Source organism: Lathyrus oleraceus, chromosome 5, assembly GCF_024323335.1.
Source record: "Lathyrus oleraceus cultivar Zhongwan6 chromosome 5, CAAS_Psat_ZW6_1.0, whole genome shotgun sequence".
Lineage (NCBI taxonomy): Eukaryota > Viridiplantae > Streptophyta > Magnoliopsida > Fabales > Fabaceae > Lathyrus > Lathyrus oleraceus.
Window position 1 is genome coordinate 620,129,887 of NC_066583.1, and position 13,662 is coordinate 620,143,548.

The 13,662-nt window shown below is 34.9% G+C and overlaps 1 protein-coding gene across 1 annotated transcript; it reads right to left on the reverse strand.

Annotated features, from left to right (window-relative positions):
- Positions 1-843: 843 nt before the first annotated feature.
- On the reverse strand, positions 844-5,115 carry LOC127087158 (uncharacterized). Its single transcript, XM_051028021.1, has 3 exons — positions 4,540-5,115; positions 2,785-2,952; positions 844-2,556 (listed from the first exon to the last, which is right to left on the reverse strand). The coding sequence occupies exons 1-3, from the start codon at positions 5,107-5,109 to the stop codon at positions 895-897; spliced, it is 2,400 nt and encodes a 799-aa protein (XP_050883978.1). The 5' UTR covers positions 5,110-5,115; the 3' UTR covers positions 844-894.
- Between the last annotated feature and the right edge of the window lie 8,547 nt (positions 5,116-13,662).

Sequence of the window (13,662 nt, forward strand, 5' to 3'; positions counted from 1 at the left end):
GGTTAAATTATTAATTAAAATTGAAAATATAAATTGATTTAATGAAAATAGTAATTAATCTAATATATTTAAATTATTAACAAATATTAATCAGAATAAAATTACAAACTAAATATGACATGATATCAACTAATACATGTGACATAAAATAGTGGCTGCCACGTCATTAAAATACTACCTTGTGTTGGAGGAACAAAAAAAAAAGAGTTATGGGGACCAAAAAGTTAGTTTTTTTAAAGGGGATGCAAAAAATTAAAAATATTAAAATAGAGAAACTAAAAGTGTATTTAAACCAAAATATTAAACAAATATTTTAATTAAAATTTTAAAATTTGCAAACAATTACAAAACAGAATCTTTTGTTCAATCGAGTTAAAAATTATACAATTCAATAACATTCATAGTCTTCGTGTTAAATACATAATATTTAATTACTCGCAAATAGTTGCTCAAATCACTGTCAAGTGTTTATGTCTTATCATGAATTGTCAAATAATTATTAAATCATAAAAGTATTTCACATCCATTCATTTATCTACAATCAAAAAAGCTAGAAGTGATACAATTAAATTTAATATTTTTAACATCTCATTGATCATGGTTGTCTTGACACCTTTTAACCTTTATTTATGTGTAAAATCATTTTTAAACAAGTCAAAGCATTTTTTTCTCCAAACATTTATCTTAATAGTCAAGCATGGATAAATTTTAGCTACAAAAGATATTCCAAATTTTTAAGAAATACATGTAAATAAAATAATTTGGTAAAATTAGTATTTCCTTTTTTATTATAATATTTTATATACTTTGTAAACTTTTTCAATTACATTTTTTTTTGTTTTAATACAATGTCAATATCATATTTTGAAAGCAAGTAGCTTTATCTCACACAAACTAAATATTGCTAGATGAATTCTCCCATTGAACAAGTTCCCTTATTGCCTCCTCAATCTCAATTGTCCCTTGCATGCACACACTCAAGCAAAACCCAACAACACTCAAGCTCAAAGCAACTTCACTTTTCACCTCATTCTCACCTTCATCACTATACAAATTATCAACAACATCTCTTGACTTTTGAAGAAAAGACTCAACAATTTCTCTTATTCCATCTTCTCCTAAACTTGAAAGCCAAGCACTATCCACTTTTGACTTTCCCATTTCAACATCCCAAGACATGTTCTTCTTTTCTTTCTCAACAAACTTGAATGACTTCATTTTGGAAATTTCTTCAAGATTTTTGATGGAACAACAAATAACTTCCTTAACATGTACAAGTTTACTTTGTAACATGTTCACTTCCTCATTCACAAAATTATTATCACTTGTTTGAAACTCTTGTTGAAGTGATTTTAATGCAAGTGCTCCAAAATGCAAAACATCCACTAACTTTGACAATGAGCCCAAAAGCCTATTATAGCAACCACTATGAAATGGTAAAAACCAAAAATTGGGCTCAGCTTCAGCTTCTATCACAAATTTCTTAAGCTCATTAACTTGCACTTTTAATTTTCTTTGGTTTTCTTTCAATTGTAAATCGGTTTTGTCAACTAGGCTCAATGTCTCAATTGAATCAATGAGAATGGGCAAACATTTAGATAGTTCAAATTTGGCACATGTTGAAGCCCTTTTGGGCCAAAAAAGAAGATCCACAAAAATAGAACAAGAAAGCCCAATAAAAGTTTCAATGATTCTTTCTATCGCGAACTCACTTGGCGGGCCAATGTTTTTTCGGCCCAAAATTAAAACGGCCCCAATTATCGCCGAAATGCCACCAGCCGGCCCATACATTCGACTCCGTTGAAGGAAACTCGTAAAAATAAACCATGGAAGTAATGACAAGAATCTAATTGACAATAATCGATTAAACACAAAACATCCCAACACACCGTACACGGTACCAATCACGGTTCCTTGGGCTTTAACATTTGCAGCCCGAAAAGTAGCTTCTCTACCCGAAACATAACTCACGGCGACCGGAAGCCCAGACCAAAACCCGCTTTCTTTGCTATACAATAAGCCCATGTAAACGGATAAGCCCAATGAGAAAGAGTACTTAATTGCGGGGAGAAGATTTGTGTTTTTTATTGTTGTGGCCCAATAGGCCCATTTATCCTTACCTTCAGTTTGCTTTTCTTTTTTCTTAATGGGCTGGGCTTGGGAATTAGTTGGGCCTTCGGTTGATGGTTTCATGTGAAGGAGTTTGGCACAAAATAGGAAGAAAAATATTGGTAATTCTTGTTGAGTTGTTGGAATAGTATGAAGGGATTGGAGAAAATGTGTGATGTTTTTTGAATTGGATTCTGGGACAGTAAGTGAACCACTACCTAGGAAGGTGTGTTTAGCATTTTTTATGGTTAGGTTAACATGTTCCTCAAGTGTGTTTAGACCATGTGTTAGGTCTTGGTTAAGAATGTTTATTGGGAATGATTTGGTGCAAGTTAAAGCTAATTCCATTCCTATAAGACTTGTATCTACCTCTTGAAGTCTCTCTCCCAAGTTATTGTAATTTGGTTTGAAGAAATTAATTGGAAGCCTCTCCCACTTCATCCCATCCTATTCAAAAAAAAAATTAAAATTAACACACGGATTATATAAAACACTTAAATGCTTGTCTTTATTGAGACGACATTAGATAAAATTATTGGATTTAGATCATATATACTATATAAAATTTGATATTTTAAATTTAGCAATTTTGGTTATGTAATCTCGATCCATCGACCATCAATACACAAATGACTTAAATTAATTGATTTTGCAAAAGAAATTTATTGGACTTACTAGGTAACGTAGAATGGTTGAAAAAATCTTGATTCGTTTGGTCGTTAAAATCTTAGTGCGAGAGATTAGTCCAAATGCAGAGGTGTTTTCCTCATCACTAATCACCTTTACAAGAAGGTTCAATCTCTTCAAGATATTGTTTGTTAATAGCTTGTAGTTTTTGTTCACCTGCATTAAACATGAAACAAAACTTAGATTATAGATACGTTTTCTTGTTTCTTTGAAGAAAACTTACATTTAGTCTACTAAAAGCAACACCAATATTTCAAAAATCAAGACACTATTAAAATACTAGATTAAATTTATGAGACGATCTAATTGTCATCACTAATTTTATTATTCCCTCTCATCCTATTTATAAATAAAAAGTTTTCAAATGTTTTAATCTTAAATATAAATAAATGTTAACAAATTTAATTTTTATTTGCAAATTATTAATTACTTAGTATTGTTAGATGCATAATAATTTAATTAAAAATAAATTAATAATTGTGTTTTTTTTCCATAAATTTTAAAAAATTTAATATATTTAACTATTAGAATGAGCATAATTTTTTATGAGCAATACTTAATATTTAATTTAATTATTATTTTTCTAAAGTGATTTGAACCTATGAAGTCAGATTTATTTTGCTAAAGTGGTTTGAAGTATGAGGTCAGATTTATAAAGTCCAAATTGCAAACAATGAAATAATGTAATGATTTAGGTGTCATGTTCCATTCTGCTGAACTATAATTGTTAGAACCCAATTTCCCTACCTACCTCTCTATCCTATTACATTTACGATCCATGCTCCAAAAGGTAATCATATACTTTTTTTAGATTAATCAACCAACATTTTCCCTGTAAATATACTTGTAGAAGATCGATTTTTTTTTTCTGCTTTCCTAAGACTTGATAGGGAAAAGGAAGCACAATTGATGGATGACGTGAAGATTCCACTTAAATGGTACATGTTGGGAATAAAGAATTTTAGAAAATATATTGCTTACAATGTTTATAATAACATACAAAATATATGAGAGATATATGGATATATGAATTTAAAGATCATATGACTACATATATCACAATACAACTTTACAACAATAATTTTAAGACCACTACACCTCTTTCTTCACACATGCATAATACTAATTTAATCACGAATAAAAATGTGATCAATTAAACAAATTATAAATTAATTATATTTTTATAATGTAATAAATAGTTTTGAATTTTATTAAAAAATATATATATAATTTATTGAATAAAAACTTGTATTTTTAAATAACCAAGAAATTAAACTTCACAACTAAATTGATAAAATTCAATAGTTTTGTTTTGAAACAACCATTATTAACATGCTAAATACTAAAATTTATAATAAATTATTAAGCATAATAACTTCATTTTGTATTCAAATTTCATATCTATTTGTAGTATAAAAAATTATAGCTATATTTTTTAATCAACATTAAAAAATTTGAATGTCATATTAGTTATAATAATAATAATAATAATAATAATAATAATAATAATAATAATAATAATAAGAATAATAATAATTAACAAGAGAAATATAAATTAAAAACATGATATATATCAAAAGAAAAATAACAGAAAAGCTTTGTCTGATTTTTTATTGCCACTCATAATATAACAGTCAAAATCACAATCACAGAATGGAACACACAAGTCACAACAACAAAAAAGACATAAGTAACTAAAAAGACACAAATCATAAAATGAAGAAAAATGATAAAATTACTTACCTGGTAGCAAGCAAAACGTGGAAAAGGAAGAAGCAATGCAACAACACAAGCAATAACACTCAAAAAAGTACTAGCAGCCAAATGAACAGGATGCATAAAAGCATCAACATGAACACCATTAGAATAAGCCAAAACATAGACCAACACAATTTGTCCCAATGAAATTCTCTTAGCTATCAAATGTGTTGATTTATCTGAAGGCAAAACCACAACAAATGCAGCCAAACCCACAGCAACAGAAGCTGTCCCTTTAGAGAATCTATTTGGGCCCATAGCCCATAGGCTCAACATAGCCGGGGCCAAACTTTGAATCGTAGCGTAGAGCCCGAGCCAGCAACCGCGTAGCGCGTCTCCTAACGTCGCGTCGTTTATGATAATGAGAATCACGACGACGTAAGAAAACGCGGGAAATGTTATGAAAGTTGTGATTGAAATTGGTCCGTAAAGTGTTACACTTGCAACTATGGTGCATGCTAAGGCTGTTCTGAATGCTGAAGAGAGACACTCTTTCCATAATAATGGAATGTTGAAGAGAGTCATTATTAGGTTAATTAGTGGTAATCTCTCCATTTGGTGTTTTTTTTTGTGTTAGTGAGTGTTGCATGGTGTTTGGTTTTATAGTGAGATGTATAAGAGGAGAAAAAAAGTATGTGATAAGTTGATAAGTGGTCATTAATTTCAATTTGAGAATTAATTAGTTATTTAGGTGATAATGGATGTGATTTGATGTATTAATTAGGTTTGAGTATTTCATGTGGTAGTAGTAGTCTCTGAGTATATGAATAATATTTTATTCTTTTTGATTAATGTAAAAGAGATTATGGAAGTGATGTATACGTAGGACCATATATGCTGCACTATAAATGTTCGGTGTCAAACTATTCCTAATTTTTGTTCTGACAGTATGGAGGTACGGAATGACACATATAAAGACATGTCAACGTGTACAAGGTTTTTATATATAAGTTACATATAACACATTCATTTTTATCCATCCATCATGTATATTGATAAGGAGTTCATCTGAAATAATAGAGGAGATGGATAATGTCTGATCTCGTTTATATATAATAATTTCATTTTTATCCATCCATCGTGTCTCCAACATCGTTATAAATACTTTAACATTGATGTTAAGAAGGATAATCTGGTTCTTACTAAGAAAATCACATACACGACGCCTTTTACCACCCATGTGAGCTAGCTCTTAACCCTACAACACACCTTAAAAACCTCTTAACATCCCTTAATAATTAGGATTTATCATGTATTATACTTTTAAGCAAGTACAATTGACTCCCCCGTGGACCCCCGTAAAATTGACCTGAGCCACCACAATAACACCCTGTCGGATTAGTGTCCTCGCGTTCAACCTCTCTAACCATCATGGTGAACAAAAAGACAACAACTCCGGCCAGCGAAGAATTCGAAGGCGAAGAAAGCGCCACGACAGAGACACGTAATGCTATAGACGATTTATGTCGTCAAAACCGAGCTTTTGAGAATAACGTCCTCCACACCCAGCAGGAGATAGACCCCCACATACGAGGTGGAAATGCTAGACTCCTAACCTCTCTCGGAGGAGATATGGGAAGCGTCCATTCTAAAGAACATTAAGTCGCCCTCATTAGCTAAGTTTGATGGGCGTGGCGACCCATATGAACATTGTCGCCTCCATTAACACACATATGGCCATTATTAGAGCCCCATGTTCCTATAAATGTAACCTCCTTTTTGGAACCTCTAAAGACGCATCCCTAAGTAGGTATATGGACGTGTCTCAACTCTTTGCCATCCAACTATTAGGACTTAGTAAAGAAACTAGTCCACTAGTTTGCAGCAGGAATGAATTGAAAGATGGTTGCCACCAGTATCTTCAACATCCGCCAAAGCCCGTCCAAATCTCTGAGGAAGTACCTCTCCCAATTAAACAAAGTGAGGATCAAGGTAATCCGTCAAGATGGGCTCAGAGCAAGGAATTGAAATGAATCCCTCGTCCAAAGATTGACGACGTCCATAGCTAAAGTATTGGCAAGGGCATAATGTTACATTAAGGGTGAGGAAAACAACGTTAAAAAAAGGGTCGAGGTGTGAAAGAGCACACCTCTAGTGCTGACGGCTCATAATACTCACAAAGGAATCAATACATGTTGCCCATTAGAGACAAGACAACATTTAAGCGAAGTGGAAAACCCACTTAAAACTTCGCGCCTCTGAAAATTCACCAGGAGAAGATATGGAAGAAGTCCTCCACATCCATAACATCCTTCAAACTCCATCTCCAAAGCCATGCGTTGAGGGACTGTTGAAAAAGTATTTTTTCGGCAAATATTTTAATATCGTATCCACAGAGATTGATTGTTATTACCGCCGTTCTATAATCCAAATTGTTATAAGTTTAAAATGTAACCAAGTTGTTTTGTTTGAAAAGTTATCTTTTGAGTAAAATGTCATTAAAACAATAAAATAGTTTTAATAAAATGTAAAAGGCTTGGCAAGATTGGAATTCACTATTCAAATTGCTTATGATTCCTTATGACAACTATATAGATTTAAGATTATTGATGATGTTCAAGTATCCTCTCAATATCATTTATGTCTAAATGATATTGTGATAATCACTATATTAATCTTTAGACGATTTCTCCACCTAACTATCAATATAGCAATCTTTAATGGTTGATACAAAAGAAGAGTAGTGAATAAATCTATTTCTACAACTTATTCACTACTTGAAAATATATTTTATGTCAAGACTTAAATAATCTCTTTCAACAACTACTCAAATCTAATATTCAACTTAGGGAAAAAAATATCATTCAATACATCAATAACCTTTTATCATATATAAGAGTCAAATGAAATACATAAACAAATAGGAATAGCTACTACCTCCAATCTTGACAAAATGGGGTTTAGCTCCTCATCATCATTTTGGAAAGCAAAAGGCAATGGTAGAATACACTCTGTTTTTCTCTTACAAAATATGAAACTATGAATGAATGAATGAATGACTATTTTCCATTCTGTTTTCTTAAAGAGTTGACCTTTCCTAAAATGTTCATTTTCATCTAAAACTGAAAAGCACCCTAAAATAGATACAAAACTGTCACACACAGCTGGCTTGAAAACAGAGCACTTGGCCAAAACAGCTTGCTGGATTCGCAAGGTTCGCGGCGCCATCCCTGGTCGCGGCGCGAACTGAAGCTACTTCAGCTTCCTTGCCTTGCAAGCTTCATGCAATGATTCTCCCAAGTGTTAATCTTCCAAATTATGGCTCCAAATTGCATTCAAAACTTCTTCCAAATTATGATTATGCATTCCGAAGCTCTCTTGTCCAAAAATTCTACAAAACTAACAAATACGTGAAATAACTACTCAAAACAACATCAATTAAACCTAATTGCATTTATACAAAATTGTGAGAATAAAAGTGTGTAATTACATCGAAAATGGTAAAAGGGACCAATAAAATTATATAAACAGTAGTACTAATTGGTCCCTAACAACTCTCCCCAACTTAGCATTTTGTTTGTCCCTAAACAAAAGTTTCCACCAACACAACCAAAGCAATGACACAAAAGATTGAAACAAGGATTAACCAAGGACATTCAAATGGTTCAAAAGTGTATGGCACTTTCTCAATACACCTATCTCAATGCTAGACAAAACATGAATAAGAGTAATGGTTGAGTGCAAAAATCATACCAAGGAATTCAAAGTCATATATGTCAAAATTGAATCAAACTTACACACACATCATAATAATGATGAATAAACATGAAGGTTTACTTTCACTCATCCAAGCAATTAAATCAACAACAACTCAAATCATGCGGTCATCAAAACAAATACCAAATCATGTAAAAAATGAGAATCAAGAGGTCTTTCAAGGGTTGTAATGTGGCTTGGGTTACAAGAAAGGATATGATTAAGAGAATTCAACAAAGTTGCCTATCCTAAGGGAGCATTCCCATACATTCAACTCTATACAATTTCCATTTCTTTGATCCCCGTCTTTTTTTTTATTTTTTACATCCACACAACCATGAGCCTTTTCTTTGTTTTTTCTTTCTTTTCTTTTTCTTTGCTCTATGGTTTCAAGGGTGATTTCTTTTTCTTGTTTCTTTTCATATTTTCACCCTTTCATAAAAACTCACTTTTCCAAGTTTCTAATCAACTCTTATTACTTTACTCTCCCCAACTTTAGACTCCAAAGCCAAATTTATTCAATAATGCTCCCTACTTAGACATAAGCAAAAGGCAAAATTTGCAAACAACTCGGTTTAAGGGTTTAATTGACACGAAAGAAATTAGGATTCATTTATTCACAAAATTTTCAATTGATTTTACACTTATTAATCAAATGAATCCTAAAGTAAGCTCAAAGGGGGTTAACTAAGGATCACTCCTCACAAGGTTAGTTGATTCAAAACTTTTTGGTCAAGTGGTTTTTCTCATAACAAACAATGCCTCTATCATTTTCAATATTTTCACACAAAAATAGATTAACGCATGATTTAGCATGATAAGAATGAGTTGAAATAATGTTTGGTTTCCCGCATTTTAATGTACAATGGAAAGCCTCCTCACAATTGGTTAAGTCCTATTTTGATTCAAAAATGACATGTATTTCAATGAATTTATGATATGGAATTTGCAACACACCATCAAACTACTCATGTTAAGTCTAGAAAGCGATAAAGTGTACCTTGAAATGCCGACACTAATTCTTATCATCACCACTCGAAGTGTCATATGCTTCCTTCTTTGTGAACATTTCTTGGTTGCTTTAAGCTTGACTTATGAATAAGAACAATTAAACAAACAAATGTTGGTAAACCAAATTCATTGTAACACACTTAAATCTCACAGAATATTCATGCAATTGTCAAAACAAATTAACAAACCAAAGTTATGGTGAAACTAGAGCCACCAAAAGTACAATCATAATTAAACAAAAGCAATAATAATACAAAAAACTCAAAATAAAAACTACTCTAATTCAACAAACTCCTCAATCTTCTTCGTCATGGCCACCACCAACGGATCCAAGGACATCCTCCATCTCATCGTCATGGTTCGCACCACCTCCTGCACTCCCCATAAAAGCTGGTCTGCCCTCAGGCCAATTAGCATAAGCAACATATTCCGCCTGGGAAGGGAATGTGCGGGCTTCAGGTGCAAGGAAGGTGTTTTGAAATTGTTGCTGCATAGCATCAAAGATGAATGATTGAGACCTCCTAGAGGCCTCAAAGCTCTCAAAGCAATAATTAGCAAACGCCATCTGATCGAATGTTGGAGTAGTGCGGGCTCGGGGTCTAGAGGACGAAGTCCCAGCTCCTTCGGCTCTGTCCATCTGGCTCTGGAAAAACCAGTTCAGATAAGCATCATTAATAACACTAGTGATAGACAAATGTACCTCATCGGGAATGAGAACATTTGCCCTTCGGCAAAGTCCCATAATCAGCCCCGGATATGCAAGAACACCCGCTTTACCACCGAACTTCGTTCCGCTAGTAGCCACTTTGCGCATTTCCCCCGCAATAATGGATGCCACATCAACAGATTTGCCAATCATGATGTACTACAATAAGCATCCTACATCCAAAGGAATAGTGGTGTTGTGGCTCCTTGGCCGGATATTATTCAAAAGCAACACCAAATATGCCCCTGCCTCCAGATTCAAAATTTCTCTCTTCCATGACTTTGGGAATCCCTGATCATTTAAATCATACGTCCTTCCTTCAAGGCATAAGGTAGCGCTCACCGTCGGAAGGCCCCAATCGTTGGCCAATTCTTTGGCACGATACTCGCACCGCTCATTCTCCTCCAAGGTGAGAGGATTACCTAAATATGCGTTAATTGCATCTCTACTGAAAGAAATAATCTTGCCTCTCACTCTTGTCTGATAATGGAATGCTACTCCCTCTTCAAGATGCAGAGCATTGGAATAGAACTCGCGCACAATGTCGTAATTTATTGTCGGCTCTGGTTCACAAAGCTTACTCCATCTTCTTCTCTCAAAATTCGACACCAACTTCCAATAAGTTCCACCCAGCGACAAGCGGATGAATCTCTCCGATTGAATTGTTTGTTTGATCAAGTTGTCGAATCTTTCTTCATGCTCCTCGCTTGTGAATCTTCGTAAGGAACGAGAGGGACCGGAATACATGGTTTTTGTTCTTTTTGACATCTGCAATAAAAATCAGAACAACCACACAACAAACCATAAGAGAAGTTAGCATTCAAAAGCATAAAACATGAGACTGGAATTTCCCCGTTCGCGGCGCGAACCCTGCGAACCAGGAAAATTCCAGGTGCCTTCTAGGGTTCCAAATTCTTGCACCTATCAACAGTCATAATCACAATCCCTAACCTAATCCTAATTTGAATCCACTTTAGACATGCAAGGTTATCTCAACCACCTAAATCAAAATTTTGCAAAACCCTGTTTCATCTAAATGCGGAACAACAAGGAAAGGGAAGAGAACACACATACCTTGTTGAAATTGACTTTGGTCTTGTTAACAAGTTGGGATTTGGAAATGGAGAGGATTTTTTTTTTTTTTTTGGAAGTGGGGCAGTGGGGGTGTTGAAGAAAAGTTTAAGTTTGTCAAAATAAGGATGACTTGAAAATAACCTAAACAGAACTTAAATGGTTCTGCCACGCTCAGTTCGTTGGGCGAACTCTGTTCGCGGCACGAATTGAAGTTTTCCATTCAATTCGCGGGGCGAAAGCTAATCGCGGGGCGAACTGAAGGAATTTCTGAAAAATCTTATTGGCAGTGGACGGAACTCAAGTTTCACATAAAAGAACACAACAGAATATCATAACAACAAAATTGACAAAATTTAAAATGCAGACTTACAACGTTGGGTTGCCTCCCAACAAGCGCTTTGTTTAACGTCGTTTTGAGCTCAACTGTTCAATGATTCTCTTCACGATCCGGCTTTGTTGAGCAACTTACTCAAGGGCTTTGTTGTCTTCAAGAGGTTCTTGATGAACCTTCGATAAAATCCGATACCATCCTTTTTCGGAACTACTTGCACCAAACTCACCCATTCACTATCGGAGATAGGACAAATCATCCCGGCCTCCAATAGTTCGACAACTTCCTTCTTTTTCAGCACACGTATCAATTGATTCTCCTCTTTTGTGGACAAGGTATTGCTAATGATCACCGATTTAGTACAATCATCACCAAGGAACACATACTTCAAGTGTGGCTCTAGTTTTGGCTCTTCCACTTTCTTTGTCATATCCAAGCCTTCGTTTGTCTCTTCATGATAAACAAGCTCTCCACAAGACTCTAATTCATGCAACATTGCTTCAATCTCTTTTCCTTCATTTTCGGTCGAAACTTTGTAGACTCCGATAAGAGATCTCTCTGATGGATTAGAAACATGAACCTGGTTTGCGATCTCCACTAGTTCCTCCTTGGTGGCATCGATTCGGAAAGAATCATGCTTATCATTAGGATGCTTTTTGGCTTCAAAAAGATTGAAGGCTACCTCTTCATCTTGCACCCTTACTTTCATTAGTCCATCATCAATGTCAATCATCATTCGGGCTGTTTTCATGAATGGTCTTCCAAGAATTAGAGGAACATCACGATCCTCATTCATGTCTACTATCACAAAATCTACCGGAAACAAGAATTTGTCCACCTTCACTAACATGTCTTGAGCAACTCCATATGGTGAAGTGGTAGACTTATCGGCTAGTTGTAAAGTCATCCTTGTAGATTTGATCTCAACATTTCCCAATCTTTTAACAATGGATAGGGGGATTAAATTGATGCTAGATCTCAAGTCAATCAAGCCATTACCAATGTAGGTGCCTCCAATGGTTACCGGTAAAACGACTCGGCCCGGATCAGATTCCTCCTTGGGAAAGTTTTTTGAATTATGGCACTACAACGTGCATCAAGCAAGATTGTCTCGTCTTCCACATGTCTCCTTTTCTTTGTGAGAATATCCTTCATGAACTTTGCATACAGTGGCATTTGCTCTAATGCGTCGGCAAATGGAATATTTATTTGAAGTTGTTTGAATATGTCCATAAACCGTGCATAGTGTCTAGCATTATCCTTCTTTGATGGTGCGTGCGGATAGGGTAGATGTTGAACTAGAATGACACTCACTCCTTTGTCTCTTTTTTTCTTCTTTCTCGGTTCGATTTCCTTCTTCATTTCCACTTCACACTGATGTTCTGCTATCAATTGCTGGTTCTGCTTTTTTCGCAGCACGAAGGGAGATCGCGGCGCGAACTGAACAGTTTCTGCCACTTTCTCCTTTTCACAATCCACATCCTCATTTTCATATACAACACCCATCTCATTCTCTAATGTAATCTCCTCACTTTTTCCACTTGTCAACTCTTTACCGTTTTTAGTAAAAATTGCTTTACAATGCTCCTTTGGATTAGTTTGAGTGTTAGCGGAGAAGGAAGATCCCGCAGTTTGTTCCGACAATTGTTTCGCAAGTTGACCTACTTGGTTTTCCAAATTCTTGATTGCTGCCCCGTTGCTCTTCTGATTTTCCATGGAGGCTTGCATGAATTGTTGGAGAGTGTCTTCTAGCTTTGAATTTCCTCCTTGCGATTGTTGTTCTTGAGAATTTGGGTGTTGATAAGGACTTTGCTGCTGAAAATTTTGGTTGTTGAACCTTGATGGTTGATAACCTTGATTGTTCCATTGATATGAGTTGTTGTTGGATGGAGCTTGCCTTTGATAGCCTTGATTTTGATTGTTCACATAACTCACTTCTTCTAATGGAGGACAAAAACCGGTTGGATGATCTCCTTGACATAGTTCACAACATGCTACTTGATGTCTATCTTGAGATACTTGAATTTCCTTCAATTGTTGTGGAAGTTTGGACATTTGTTGGGTGAGCAACTCCCCTTGTTGAGAAAGTAGCTTGTTTTGAGCAAGAATGGCATCATTGGTATTTAACTCAAGAACTCCCGGTTTCCGTTGTGAAGGACTATGGTCATGTTGACTTTGACGATCATTGAGTGCCATCCGGTTAATAATGACTTTTGCTTCTTCCGCATTCTTTGACATAAGAGAGCCACCCGCGGTAGCATCCAAAAGTGTTCTGTGAGTCGATTGGAGC

Coding starts and splice junctions, on each gene's coding strand:
- LOC127087158 (XM_051028021.1), bottom strand. CDS start 5,109: ATGGAGAGATTACCACTAATTAACCTAATAATGACTCTCTTCAACATT. Junction 2,953..4,539: donor CACGTTTTGCTTGCTACCAG/GTAAGTAATTTT, acceptor TGTTTAATGCAG/GTGAACAAAAACTACAAGCT. Junction 2,557..2,784: donor CAACCATTCTACGTTACCTA/GTAAGTCCAATA, acceptor TTTTTTGAATAG/GATGGGATGAAGTGGGAGAG.